Source organism: Sus scrofa, chromosome 6 (assembly GCF_054392235.1).
Source record: "Sus scrofa isolate SSC_HxYL_T2T_F1_AM1 chromosome 6, Sscrofa_HxYL_maternal_Yorkshire_Landrace_v2.0, whole genome shotgun sequence".
NCBI classification, from domain to species: Eukaryota; Metazoa; Chordata; class Mammalia; order Artiodactyla; family Suidae; genus Sus; species Sus scrofa.
In genome coordinates, this window is record NC_139388.1 from 49,787,825 (window position 1) to 49,802,634 (window position 14,810).

Below are 14,810 nucleotides of genomic sequence, written 5' to 3' on the forward strand. Positions count from 1 at the left end.
AAGATTAAAAAGTTGAGATGTGCAAAGATTTCATCAGTTCAAAAGGACAGATAAGACTCCTCAGAGTATATCCATGTAATGTTTTCATGTAAAAACAAAGGATGTGGCTTACCAAGAGAAAGGGTAGGTAAAAATTTGGGGGACAGGGGTGTCCGAGAATCATCCAGTTGCAAGCTCCCCACTGTTCTTATTCACATAGAGCCTGTACCCTGTCTCCAGACTGAACCACTAAGATTTGTATAAATCTTGGCTCTGGGAAAGCTCAAAGAAGTTCTCCACAAGGCCTTTTATGCCCCTCTGATCACTAGTCACATAGTTAAGTTGGGCTATCTAATCATTTATATGAGTAAACAAATTGACTCTGGGTGGTCTTCAGGGAAGTTTTCAACTTAAATAGCACCTTATATATCCCTCTGCCTTTATCTCAATCAAAGTCAATGCCAGACATTCAAGCATCATGGAGATAATGTTAGAACTTCATCATTTTTTAATATAATGAGATGAGTAAGATACAAACCATGGGAAAAGGTTATCTCCTGCCCCCTTCATTATACTCACAGTATTTTATACAGTTAGAATTCCCTCATGCTGAGCAAGGAAAATGATAGGTGCCTTCCTTTTTCCAGCACGACTTTGATTTCGAACAGGTATTCTTATTGCTAAAGGCAATCTCACATTTATGTGTCTAGTATTATGTTAAGATCTGAGCTGTGGCTGAAAAGACTTTGGACATTCATTGCATTTGGATTCCCAGGTTTCACAACATTCATAGAGTTTCCCTTTAGTATGAATGCTCTTGTTTGAACCATCACCATATTGATATTTATAGCTGTTTTTCTGTCAGAGTGAATTATCTCATGTTGTGAAAGTTCTGAGTTGTTTGATAGTACCAACATACATATACCTCAGGACCGAGCAATTCCACTCTCAAGTATATACACAAGAGAAATGAATATATGTATACTAAAATACAAATATGTTCATAGAGGCATTATTTATTATGACCCTATGCTGTAAGCAATGAAAAAGTCCATCAACAGTAGTTTGGATAAATTGTAATATAATCATATAATGGAATTTTATACAGACTGAAAATAAATAAACTTCTGCCACATGCACTAATGATGAGGTTTAGAGACATAGTGATGGATGAAACAAGCCATATGTGAACGAATACATGATGTATAATTTATAAAGTGTTTATAATATGCAAAAATGGATTTATAATGTTGGAATTTAGAATTGCAGTTAACTCTGAGAAGTGACAACTAATTTTTATTCCATAGTTGCAATGAGAAATAGTTACACCTCTTTTCTTTTAAAGCACCTCTTTTCACAGTGTTGTCCATGGACCACTGCCAGGCAGCTTACTGTTTATTACTGGGTCACAAGAAGTTATGTATCAAAATTGAAAATAAGCCAGTTTTAAATGTTTATAGCAACTTGATAGAGGAAGTTTATGTATGGTGAATCTAACAAAAAATTTAAGCTTGTATTTTCAATGACTTTTGTCATTTCATTTGTCTAGCCATTCTTTCTGTGTGTTTTATAGACTAGCAAATAGTAGGTAAATATGTGGTATAGTACCTTAAACTGTTTAATATTATTATACTTGCAAGCAACATCATGTTCAGGGTTTACTATGACTTAAGAAGTTTTCACCCAAAAAGTCCTATCTCTTAGTGAATTCCCACAGTTTCTATTTTGTGAGTTTTCTGATGGACAATGAGGTTTGACTTACAACTGAAGAACTTCCCACATTCTTTACATTCATATGGTTTTTCTCCTGTGTGAGTTTTCTGATGGCGAATGAGGTTTGATTTCCTACTAAAGGCTTTCCCACACTGAGGGCATCCATTGGATTTCTCTCCTGTATGTATTCTCTGATGAACAGTTAGTATTGCCTTCTGGCGGAAGGACTTGCCGCATTCATTGCAAATATAAGGTTTTTCCCCCGTGTGAATTCTTTGATGGAGAGTGAGGGTTGTCTTTTGGCAGAAGGACTTCCCACATTCACTGCAAATATAGGGCTTCTCTCCCGTGTGAGTTCTCTGATGTACAGTGAGGGTTGTCTTCTGGATAAATGCCTTCCCACATTCATTACATTGATATGGTTTTTCTCCTGTGTGTGTTCTCTGATGATCAATGAGGTATGACTTCTTTCTAAAAGCACTTCCACATTGAGTACATTCATAGGCCTTCTCTCCAGTATGTGTCTTGTGATGTCTAGTAAGTGTTGCCTTCTGGCGGAAGGACTTCCCACAATCCATACAAAGGTAGGGTTTCCCCTCTATATGTGTTTTCTCGTGAAGAGTGAGGGCTGTCTTTTGACGGAAGGCTTTTCCACACTGACTGCAAACATATGGTTTCTCACCTGTGTGAATTCGCTGATGTTCAATGAGATATGACTTCCTTCTAAATTTATTCCCACAGTAAGGACACTGAAAGGGTTTCTCTTCTGTTGGAGATCTCTGATGCATGATAAAAATGGACTTCCTACAAAGGAATTTCCCATATTTGCTGTATGAGTGGGACTTCTTCTCCATAAGATTTTGTTGGTGGACACTGACATTTGACTTTTCAATGAAGGCTTTTCCGTCTTTATTGTATTCAAAGGGTCTTTCTCCTTTGTGAGCTCTAGTAGGTGTAAATAACATTCCTTTCATAAGGAAGGGTTTTTCATATTCATTATGTTCAAATGATTGCTCTGGAGTTTGAACTTTCTGATGTTGAATAAGCTCTTGTTTACTACTCAGACTCCTTTCTGTTTGTTTACAGAGATTCACTGCAGTATGAATTTTCTCATGTTTTGTATTAAGGAGTGATTTCTCCCATCCATTACTCTCAACAAATTTCTCTCTTACAGGACTTATATTTCTAATGACTAATTCTGAAATATTTTTAAAAACCTTTCCATCAGGTTTATATTCATGTAGTGTTGTTTTTGAAATAATATGGTTCTTGTTGACAGTAAATGTTTTCCCAAAAATATTACTTCTCTCTTTCATTAGTTTTTTGTGGTTGATGAATACAACTGATCTAGAATGTCTGTCTTGGTATTCTTTGAACTTCACTAAAATATCTTCAGCTGTCCCATCTTCTTCTAGAAAAAATACAATTAACAATACTGTAAGCCTTTGCATAAATGTTATAGATAAGATCTATATACAAACAACCCATTACGAGACTATTTCACTACTATAGTCTATAGAAAGGCCAAAATAGGGAGTTCCCATAGTGGCTCAGTGGAAATGAATCCACTGAGTGGAAACTAGTATTCATGAGGATGCAGGTTCAATCCCTGGCCTTGCTCAGTGGGTTAATGATCCAGTGTTACCGCAAGCTGCAGTGTAGGTTGCAAATGCAGCTCAAATCTGGCATTGCTATGGCTGTGGTGTAGGCTGGTGGCTACAGCTCTGATTCGACACCTACCCTGGGAACCTCCATATACTGTGGGTTCGGCCCTAAAAAGACAAGAAAAAAAGGCCAAAATAAATTACATCTTGGAGGGAAAGGATTATATATATATAACATAAACACAAATCCTGCTACACTGTTAAAATGAGGAAAAACTGGCATAAGCAAATAACACTTATGTCTTTAGGACACTGTAAATATAAGCTAAATAAAATAGGTGTAATAAACATAAAGCCAAGTAAGCAGGAGACAAAGGATAGTGAAAGTGAGATTGTTCTTGGAATGGGCAGATTCAGAGATAATGGAGTGAGCCTATCAAGGGTATGAAACAGTAAGCAATGAAAATATTCAGGTGGGAGTTCCCATTGTGGCTTAGTGGTAACGAACCCGACTAGTATCCATGAGGGCACAGGCTCGATCGATCCCTGGCCTCGCTCAGTGAGTTAAGGATCCAGCATTGCTGTAAGCTGCGGTGTGGGTCACAGATGCGGCTTGGATCTGACATTGCTGGGGCGGTGGCAAAGGCTGGCAGCTGCAGCTCCGATTTGACCTCTAGCCTGGGAGCTTCCATAATCTGCATGTGCAGCCCTAAAACAAAACAAAACAAAACAAAACAAAAAAAAAAAGAAATAAAAAGTTCAGGTGGAGATGAAAGCCTATATATTTATTCCCCAATGACTAAATAAATGTTATAAATGCTTCCATTAGTTTCTTCCTCACTTGTATTTAGCCCATCCATAGCAAATGAACTTTCTCAGGCACTCATTTCCTAGTACTAACAGATACACTAGTCTATAGTCTAAACCCTATCTCTCCACATAAGTATTATTTTCCCTTAAAAGGGGAAAATTGGGAAAACATAATTACATTATGAATTGTAAAATAAACCAGAGGACAAAGCATATTTGCAACATATGAATATAATAACTGTGGTATTCTGATTGATGCTACCATCAATTATTCCAGAAATGATCAATAACTAAATTCTCTTGGCTACCAATTATACCTTTTCCTCCTTTCCATTTGCTGAATGACTTCTTTCAGTTGTAGGAATGGATGAGTTCGTTTTCTTCCCAATGCAGTAGCATACCTTAACTCTGCTATCCCCTATTTGAGCTGTGAAAGACTGGATTCTTCAGTGTATGTGTACAACACTGATTGGCTTTTAAAAACTATTATTTTTCTTATAAATTCCCTGGCTTTGCTCATTGGGTTAAGGATCTGGTGTTGCCGTGAGCTGTGGTATAGGTCACAGATGCGGCTCAGATCTGGTGTTGCTCTGCCTGTGTAACTAGAAAAATCTCTAAAAAGACTCTTTAGGGGAGTGAAAATGATAAAAAGCTGAGAAACACTGAAGTATTTTGAAGCCGTTAGAATTGTTATTCTGATGAAGTGTCCCTGTTTATCACTGTAATATTGCATATTCTGAGATCTACTTTGATATATAGCCACCTCTGTTTTCTTCCTACTGTTTGCGTGTGTAGTAGAGTCACATTCCATTTTTGATGTCCTACTGCTGACTTCCTAGACCTACTCCCTTTTGCCCCTCATGCCCCTCACCTGGGCAAGCCAGTAAGAAAGCTTACAGTCTCTTTCTGTTGGTGCCGGCAGGAAGTTTAAACCATGCAAGCCCTGGCCCACACATAGGATCCTGACACCCCAACTCCACACACACACACCTGTAAAAAACACCAAAGCCGGATACCCCTCCTTACTCTCTCAAGCCGTTTTATGACCAGCTTGGGAATCTTCCCTGCTCTTCCTAGAAAGCTTCATTATGTCAGATTTCAGTCTTGACATCTGAACCAAATTTCGAGTGAGTATGGCAGGGGGTGGGGTGGGGGTGATGGTATTGCTGTTCTCATCCCCACAGAGGGCAACCACAAGACAGTATGGTATAAATTTCCTCATCTTTTTATGTTTCACCTACCTGTGTCTTTACATTTTAAGACACAGGACATATTTGGGTCTTCCTTTCCATTTCAGATACTGAATTGTCATCTTTAGAAGTTTCATTTGGTTCTTATTTCATTCTTTGCTGTCTTGTCTCATTATGTTCATTCACATCCTTTACATCCTTGATGATACTGAAGTCATTTATAACAACTGTTTTAACATCCTTGTCTGTAAATTTCATCACTTCTACCTTTTTTAGGTCTTTTTTTTTTTAACTATCCAATATATTCTTCCTATTTATGGGTTATATTTCCCTACTTCATATATTTAGTAGTTTTTGATTGGACATCAGACATTAACAATTTAATGTTGTTGAGTTTAAGATATGATTGTATTTTCCTAAAGAGTATTGGTCTTTTTTTTTTGGCCATGCCTATGGCATGTGGAAGCTCCTGAGCCAGGAAGCAAACCTGTGCCACAGGGGTAATCAGAGCCACAGCAATGACAACACTGGATCCTTAACCTACTGAGCCACCAGGGAACTCCAAGAGCATTGGTCTTTTTCTGACATGAAAAAGACCAGAAAGTTCTTTTTTGAAGGGAGGTCCTAGTGGTGCAACTCTTACCTTATTTCAAGAAGGCATGTTTTATTGTAGAAAATCTTAAAAAAAATACCAAAATAAACAAGAGCAACAATAATGAAACTCATACAATAAAAAAACATGCAAACTCATTATCTATAAGTGATTTGTAGTTATATGTATTAACAAACTGGAAAAATAAAAATTTAAAATCCCACTATTTACAACAGCATCACAAATATTAAAAGCTTAGAGATAAACGTACTAAAATAAGTATTCATGTCAGAGTAAATACTCAACTCTCTTCTTTTTAAAAAATTGCTTTGGGAATTCCCATTGTGGCTTAGCAGTAACGATCCCGACTAGTATCCATGAGGTTGCAGGTTCAATCCCTGGCTTTGCTTAGTGGGTTAAGGATCTGGTGTTGCCGTGAGCTGTGATGTCGGTCACAGATGCAGCTCGGATCCTGTGTTGCTGTGGCTGTGGTGTAGACCAGCAGCTGTAGCTCTGATTTGACCCTTAGCCTGGGAACTTCCATATGCCACAGTTGTGGCCCTAAAAAGCAAAAAAAAAAAAAAAAAAAGTTTTGTCTATTCCAGGTCATTTTCATTTTCAAATACATTTTAGAATCAGCTTTTTGATTTCTTTAAATAAATTTATGAGGATTATCTCTCCACTCTTCAGGTAGGCAACCTACCTGTAAAAAGAATTTAGAGTAATGATAGCAAAGATGATCAAGACCTTGGAAAAAGAATGGAGGCAGAGCAGATACAAGAAATGCAAGAAATGTTTAACAATGAGCTAGATTTAAAGAACAAACAAACAGATGAACAATACAAGAACTGAAATGAAAATACACTAGAAGAAATCCACAGCAGAATAAATGAGGCAGAAGAACAAATAAGTGAACTGGAAAACAGATTGATGGAAATCACTACTGTGGAACAGAATAAAGTAAAAAGAATGGAAAAGAAATAAGGACAGTCTAAGAGACCCCTGGGACAACATTAACACACCAAAATTTGCATTCTAGGGGTGCCAGAATGAGGAGAGAGAGAGAGAAAAGGCCTGAGGAAATATTTTCAGATAGCACAATCCAGTTAATAATTTTTTTATCATCATTTCTTTGACCTCACAAAAAAGTATCTGCCTTCTTCTAGGTTATGAAGATAATTTCCTATATTTTCTTCTAAAAATATTATGTCTATTTTGCTTTTTATTAGTTCTGTGACCCATTTCATATTATTTTGTTTATGATATGAGGTAATGATTAAGGGTCTTTTTTCTTCCATATAAATATTAATTTGTCCCATCACTTGTTGAATTGAGTTGAATTGCACTGATGATCTTATCAAAAATGATTTGTATTTGTGTCAGTATACTTCTAGAGTATTCTTTCTTTTGACCTAAGTCCTACTGCTAATACCACTTAGTCTTTGATTATTGTAGTTAACTGAAAAAGACACCATTAAATGAATAGGCAGGCCACAGACTTAAGGAAATATCTGCAATATCTATATTAAACAAAAGACTTCTATTCAGAATATATAAAGAATTCTTACTACTCAAGGGAAAAAATATATTACCAAATAAAAAATGGGTAAAACATTTGAAGAGACACCTCTGAAGAAGATATAAAAAGCTCTTGAAAAAGTTCTCAACATCATTAGTCATAAATCTAAAACTGCAAAGATATACTACCATTCTTCAGAATGTTACTTCAGAATGACCAAAATCAAAATACTGATATCAAATATAGAGTAGAATGTGAGATAAAACTCTCATATGCTGCTGGTCAAAGTTTAAAATGGCACAATAACTTAAAAAAACTGGCAGTTTCTTAAAAAAGTGAAAAATAAACCTACCTTATGAATGATCCAACACTATCTGCCAGGTCTTTATTGAGAATGAATAAAAACATATGTCTGGAGTTCCCGTCGTGGCGCAGTGGTTAACGAATCCGACTAGGAACCATGAGGTTGCGGGTTCGGTCCCTGCCCTTGCTCAGTGGGTTAATGATCCGGCGTTGCCGTGAGCTGTGGTGTAGGTTGCAGACGCGGCTCGGATCCCGCGTTGCTGTGGCTCTGGCATAGGCCAGCGGCTGCAGCTCCAATTGGACCCCTAGCCTGGGAACTTCCATATGCCGCTGGAGCGGCCCAAGAAATAGCAAAAAAAAAAAAAAAAAAAGAAAGAAAAAAAAAAGATGATATTTAAAAGTAGATTAAAAAAAAAAAACAAAAAAAAACCATATGTCCACAAAAAGATTTTTACAAGAATGTTCACTGTAGCTTTATTTATAATAGCCCTGAACTAGAATATTTCAAATGTCTATCAACAGGAGTTACATAAACAAACTGGGATACGCATACAATTAAATACTATTCTGCAATTAAAATAAACTATTTAACATGCAAAAACATGTTAAGCTGAGTGAAAAAAAGTAGATGTGAAAACAATCTAGAGTGGTCAAAACTACTCTACATCGGTAGAACTCAGTGTTGATTGTCCTAATGGGAAGGACTGACTTGGAAGAGGCCTGATGGAAGTTAATGGGTTAATGGAGTTAATGGAAGTGTCCTTTATCTTGATTAGAGTGTGAGGTTCATGGAATTATACTTCTGTCACAACTCAAAGAACTTTACACTTAAGATCTTTATGTACATTATAGCTACAAAGCCTGGAGTGGATTCTTGGTAAAGCAACAGCAGCCAATAGCTCTATAAGCATAAAGCACACAAGGAAAGGATGTGCATGCAGACTGATATTCAAAATAAAATTTATATTTTAGAGGCATGGAAGTCAGTTATGTACAGGCACTTCAAAGATCTCAGGCCTTTAAAAACAGATGTCTAATAAGATGGCTACTATCCAAAAAAGAAGAAAAAAAGAAAATAACATTTTTTGGTATGGATGTGGAGAAATGGGAATCCTTTTTTAGTGAGAATGTAAAATGGTATAACCATTATGGAAAAGAGAATGGCAGTTCTTCAAAACATTAAACAGTGAATTACCATATATGATCCAGCAATTCTACTTTGGGGTATATACCCCAAAGAAATTAAAGCAGTGACTCAGAGATCTGTATACTCATGTTCATAGCAGCATTATTCATAGTAGCCAAAAGGTTGAAGCAACCAAAGTGTCCACTGAGAGATGAAAGGATAAGCAAAATGTGGCATATACATATAATGGAATATTATTCTGCTTTCAAAAGGAAGACAATTCTTTTTTTTTTTCTCCTATGGCTTCATCTGCAGCATGTGGAAGTTCCTGTGCTAGGGGTCAAATTGGAGCTACAGCTGCTGGCCTATACCATAGGCATAGTAATGCCAGATCCTTAACCCACTGAGCAAGGCCAGGGATGGAACCTGCATTCTCAAGGACACTATGTTGGGCGATTTTTTTGTTTGTTTGTTTTTTTGCCTTTTCTAGGGCCGCTCCCGCGACATATGGAGGTTCCCAGGCTAGGGTTCAATTGGAGCTGTAGCCACCGGCCTATGCCACAGTCACAGCAGCACAGGATCCAAGCTGCGTCTACACCTGCACCACAGCTCACGGCAATGCCAGATCCTTAACCCACTGAGCGAGGTCAGGGACCGAACCCGCAACCTCACGGTTCCTAGTCGGATTCATTAACCACTGAGCCATGACAGGAACTCCTATGTTGGGTTCTTAACCCACTGAGCCACAGGGGGAACTCTGAAAATTCTAATACACACTACAACATGGGTGAAACTAAGGACATTATGTTAAGTGAAATAAAAGTCACAAAAAGGAAAAATACCATATGATTCCACTTCTGTGACATACCACCAGAAGTCAAATTCACAGAGATAGAAAGAAGAATGTTTGTTGCCAGGAGCTAGTAGGGGGTTGGTAATGAGTACCAACAGAGTTTTAGTTCTGTGAGATGGGTACAGAATTTTGTTTAATGGGTACAGAGCTTAATGGGTACAGTTTTAGTTCTGTGAGATGAAAGATTCTTGAGATGGATGATAATCAAAGTTACACAACACTGTAAGACTACTTAATGCCACAGAATTATATGCTTACAAAATGGTTAAGATGGGAGTTCCTGTCGTGGCTGAGCCAGCGCAAAGGAACCCAACTAGTATCCATGAGGATGGGAGTTTGATCCCTGGATTCACTCAGTGGGTTAAGAATCCGGCATTGCCGTGAGCTGTGGTGTAGGTCACAGATGTGGCTTGGATCCCAGGTTGCTGTTGCTGTGGCATAGGCTGGCAGCTGCAGCTCTGATTGGACCCCTAGCCTGGGGATTTCCATATACTGCAGGTGTGGCCCTAAAAAGCCAAAAAAAAAAAAAAAAAAAAAGGTTAAGATGGTAAATTTAATGTTTATTTTATCACAATTAAAAAAAAAGAGACCTCTTAAAAACATTTAAATGCTTAAACTACCTGAGTCCACTGGACTTTATCTACACAGACTCACCTGGATAACTCTGACTTGGAAAAATCTTCTCTGTTGTCCATAGTTCTTTTCCTTGTTCCAACTTGCGGATCATGTCAGGCTTAGTCATGTGAAATCCTGATAATAAAAAATGAGACATGGTCTAAGCTGCTGGGCTTCAAAACTATTGAAGGAAGAGAAAGATACAGGTTCAAAGTGGCAACAAGGTACACATTAACATCTTTAATACCTTGCACTAGGCAAGTGAAGATATAATCATGTTTTCTACTAACAAAAAGGGATTCATCACCTCTGATCTTTGAAACTGAAAGTTCCATATGCTTCAGAAATTTTTTTTTTTCTTTTTAGGGCCACATCTTTGGCATATGGAAGTTCCCAGGCTAGGGGTCGAATCAGAGCTGCAGCTGCTGGCCTTTGCCACAGCCAACGCCAGATCCAAGCTGTGTCTGTGACCTACACTGCAGCTTGCTACAGTACCGGATCCTTAAACCCAGTGAGCAAGGCCAAGGATTGAACCTGCATCCTCTTGGATACTAGTCAGATTCTTAACCCACTCAGCAACAACGGGAATGCTAATATGTTTCAGAAATTCTTGAAAGGGGAAATATGACATTGAAAGATTCAAGGAATTTTCCTTACCCACAGAGATGAGGTGACAATAGTTTTCCAACATAACATCCCTGTAGAGAGCCTTCTGAGCAGGGTCCAGTTGCTGCCACTCCTCCTGGGTGAAGTCCACAGTCACATCCTTGAATGATACTGATCCCTGTAAGGGCACACTCTAGTTCATCCTAAAGTGATTGGAACTAGTGAGAACTAGACATTGGAGACCATGTTCAGTGGTCAGACCTAGGTTTCTTATTTTGTATTTTGTACTCTAGAAAATTCTCTCTGAAAATACATTCATCTGTATTTACTTATTTTCTCATGCTAAAAACATACGAGATCATATTATTTGTCTTGAATGTGACTGGTTGCTTGGTGCACCAAAATGAATAAAACCCTGACCTTACTCATAAGAAGTTACAGGCTAAAAGAGAGTCATATGTATAAATACATACACTCAATAGATAATACAGACACAATGACAGAAATATGTACATACCACAGAATAAAGAAAATTTCATTTTGTATTCCAAGACTTCATTGAGGACATGAAAATTTTGTACTCACAATGAATTTTTTTGTAGGACTACATGTCACTGGCTTTTAAAATTCATGGGGAGAGTAAAACCAGTTGGTGAATTCAGGTAATAGCAAAAGGTATAGTATGTTAGGAAAGAGTCTTTGAGCTGTAAGCAGAAATAGGTATATGGAGGTAGGCAGTATTTATGTAATAACACTGAATACTTTTCTTAGGAAGCAGTGGTTTTAAACACACTCCCAACATATTTGTATTTATTTATCAATCATTTGATATATTAATGGCAATCCACATTGTTAATGATTATTGTTCTTGAATGTAAACTATTAGTATTTTCCTCCTTTTCAATATACTGTCATGTACATTCCACTATAACGCATACTTCACTTTGGGTCTGCTGCTTTATGTGGTATAAAGAATATGAAGAAATGCTGTCATTATGTAAGTGATAAAATTTGTACTTTACAGGCAATACTCTTGAACAGTAGAGAAGGCTTGAGGTGTGTTAGGTGGGAAAGACAATTAAGCAACCACTTTTAGAGATGTGTCCCGGATTACAGTGGTATTGGTGGTCTAGGCAGGGGACAGTTGGTTGCTACACGATGAGTTTCAGTAGAATTGGTCATAAATTGGTTGTAGAGTGGAAAAAAGAGAGGCATAGCTCTTGAGTCATCTGCATAGCAAGTGGGTAGGTGCTGAGAGTAAAAAATGGAAATGGGAAACAGAAGAAAGAATAAGCAGGACCAAAGGAGGTAATGAAGCAAACCTTAGATGTATACCTAGAATGTCATACAGGTAGTGATACCTGTTAAGAGATTGTATATATGACTCTGCTACCTTGCATAGAGATCGAAGATGGAGAGAGGTATCTGAGAATCACTAGAATCAGATCAGTATAAGCCTTTGCAGTGAATGTGAATGTGCATACAGAAAAAGAGAGAAGAGAACCAACTAGCATCTGGGGAAAACCTTGTTTGGTATTGTAAAGGTTAGTAGATGAAGAGGAATTTTCTGAAAGAAATGAAAACAGAATAAAGTACAACCTTTGATTCCAGAGTAGACTGTCTCAAGAGTAGATTAGCATATACATTTTCTTCTGCACCAATGTATAAAAGGTAGAAGAAACTGAAAAGGTAAGATTAAATCTATAACAGCACTGAACTACTGAAAAGGTTTTCACTGGCAGGTGAGAGTTAGTAGGAATTACTGGCAGACATGGATAAAATAGATCAGAGATGGATGTAAAATCTCAGTTTTCTGTACAAGCCTGCAAGCAAATCTCTACCCTAAAAACTTCACATAACAGGAAATCTAATCACAAAATAATAATCAATCAATTCTACCTCCCACCCATCATTGCGAAACCTAGGTCTGTGGGAGTGATCAAGGTTTTTCCATGTCTGCCCTTTGACTCCTCACACATTTAGATCTCAAATCAGTGTCTTGACAAACTTAACATTCATTGAAGTAATATATTCCCCTTTAATTCAAAACAATACATTTCTTTTCCAGCAGTACTTTTATGAGAAGACTGAGAAAGGAGATGATGAATGATACCCAATCAATATACAGACATGGGCTGTAACTAGAAGGTAAACTTGGGGAGGCTTAAGTTACCCACTTGGAATGAGAAAAACTAGGAGTGGAGCTGTAACTAGAGTCAGGCAGGTAAGGCAGCTAGGGTACAAAATTTAGGGCTGGACAGCCTTGAGAGTCCTCCTTAAATTCTGTACCTAAGCCACTTGCTTGCCCTACTGGAGACGAGTTTGATGGAAGCAAATCCCAATATCCAGAAATTTAAGGATAGGGAAGCAAATGTTCATATAACCTAAAAACAAGTGATTTCAGAAAAAGAGGAAACATCATCTCACCTGAGGCATGGCTTTGAGATTTGCAAGAGTTGAACCTTCTCTTTTGAGCTCTTCTTTTGGAAAAGGGAAGAGTCCTGAGAAGGCAGAGATGGGGGGATACAAGAAGCCATGTGAAATCATATTTGATTTAGATCTTTCAGAATAACTCAGCTCAGTTTTCAGTTTTGAACTGCATCAATTTTCAGTTTCAGCATTTGCACACACTGTGTACCCCACACGAATCCGGGACAGAGATTAGTGGGAAAATGAACAAATCCTGCTATCTTACTTTTGCCAGAAACCTAGTCTCTTGGTGAGGTAGAATGGATTCTGGGGAATCTGTTGTAGCTTGGATAGAGGGAACATTGTGTTTTTCCCTCTGCACCTCTGTCTTCCATCTCCCATGTCATATTTCCAAATCGTTCTTCATGGATTTTCTACCAATTTATACTGTTACTACCAGAAGTGCATGAGAATACCTCCCCGCACCCTGATGAATGCAACTGAAAATAATTTTAACCTCTGCCTGCCAGATATACAGACATAATTCTTTTTATTTTTATTTTTTTGCCTTTTCTAGGCCGCACCCGTGGCATATGGAGGTTCCCAGGCTAGGGGTCTAATCAGAGCTATGGCCGCCAGCCTACACCACAGCCACAGCAACACCAGATCCGAGCCAAGTCGGAGACCTACACCACAACTCACAGCAACTCCGGATCCTTAACCCACTGAGGGATGCCAGGGATCAAACCTGCAACCTCATGGTTCCTAGTCGGATTCGTTAACAACTGAGCCGTGACGGGAACTCCCAGATATACAGATACAATTCTAATTTGCACATTTCTTATAAGAATAAGCTCCTTTCTTTTCTGTGATGACATCTTAGAGTATGTCTATTTTTCTCATGGGGGTTTATTTTCTAATTGGTTGACATTATCTTTTTAATTTAATAAATTAACCCTTTATATATTTTAAGTTGCAAATAATTTTTCTTAGCTGCTCATTTGACTATTAAAAGTGTTTCTGGGAGGTCGCGTCGTGGCGCAGTGGTTAACGAATCCAACTAGGAACCATGAGGTTGCGGGTTCGGTCCCTGCCCTTGCTCAGTGGGTTAACGATCTGGCATTGCCGTGAGCTGTGGTGTAGGTTGCAGACGCGGCTTGGATCCCGCGTTGCTGTGGCTCTGGCGTAGGCCAGCGGCTACAGCTCCAATTCGACCCCTAGCCTGGGAACCTCCATATTCCATGGGAAGCGGCCCTTGAAAAGGCAAAAGGACAAAAAATAAATAAATAAATAAAAAATAAAAAACAAAACAAAACAAAGCCAAAAAAAAAAAAAACCAAAAAAAAGTGTTTCTGGAGTTCCCGTCGTGGCGCAGTGGTTAACGAATCCAACTAGGAACCATGAGGTTGCGGGTTCGGTCCCTGCCCTTGCTCAGTGGGTTAACGATCTGGCATTGCCGTGAGCTGTGGTGTAGGTTGCAGACGCGGCTCG

The 14,810-nt window shown here is 38.3% G+C and overlaps 1 protein-coding gene across 17 annotated transcripts in view; it reads right to left on the reverse strand.

Annotated features, from left to right (window-relative positions):
• Positions 1 to 469: 469 nt before the first annotated feature.
• ZNF382 (zinc finger protein 382) overlaps positions 470 to 14,810 on the reverse strand; it is a 36,148-nt gene continuing 21,807 nt past the window's right edge. For 6 of the 17 annotated variants that reach the window (XM_084960658.1, XM_013998422.3, XM_084960657.1 and 3 more), the window contains 4 exons: positions 13,338 to 13,411; positions 10,962 to 11,088; positions 10,344 to 10,439; positions 470 to 3,103 (listed from right to left, as the gene is read on the reverse strand). In XM_084960658.1, coding sequence (XP_084816784.1) covers positions 1,680 to 3,103; positions 10,344 to 10,439; positions 10,962 to 11,088; positions 13,338 to 13,346 — 1,656 coding nt within the window. In that variant the 5' untranslated portion in view covers positions 13,347 to 13,411 and the 3' untranslated portion in view covers positions 470 to 1,679. Of the gene's footprint in view, positions 3,104 to 5,939; positions 5,975 to 10,343; positions 10,721 to 10,961; positions 11,114 to 13,337; positions 13,412 to 14,810 lie in introns of those variants that run through there. The other 11 variants (XM_084960666.1, XM_084960667.1, XM_084960665.1 and 8 more) reach the window with 4 other exon arrangements.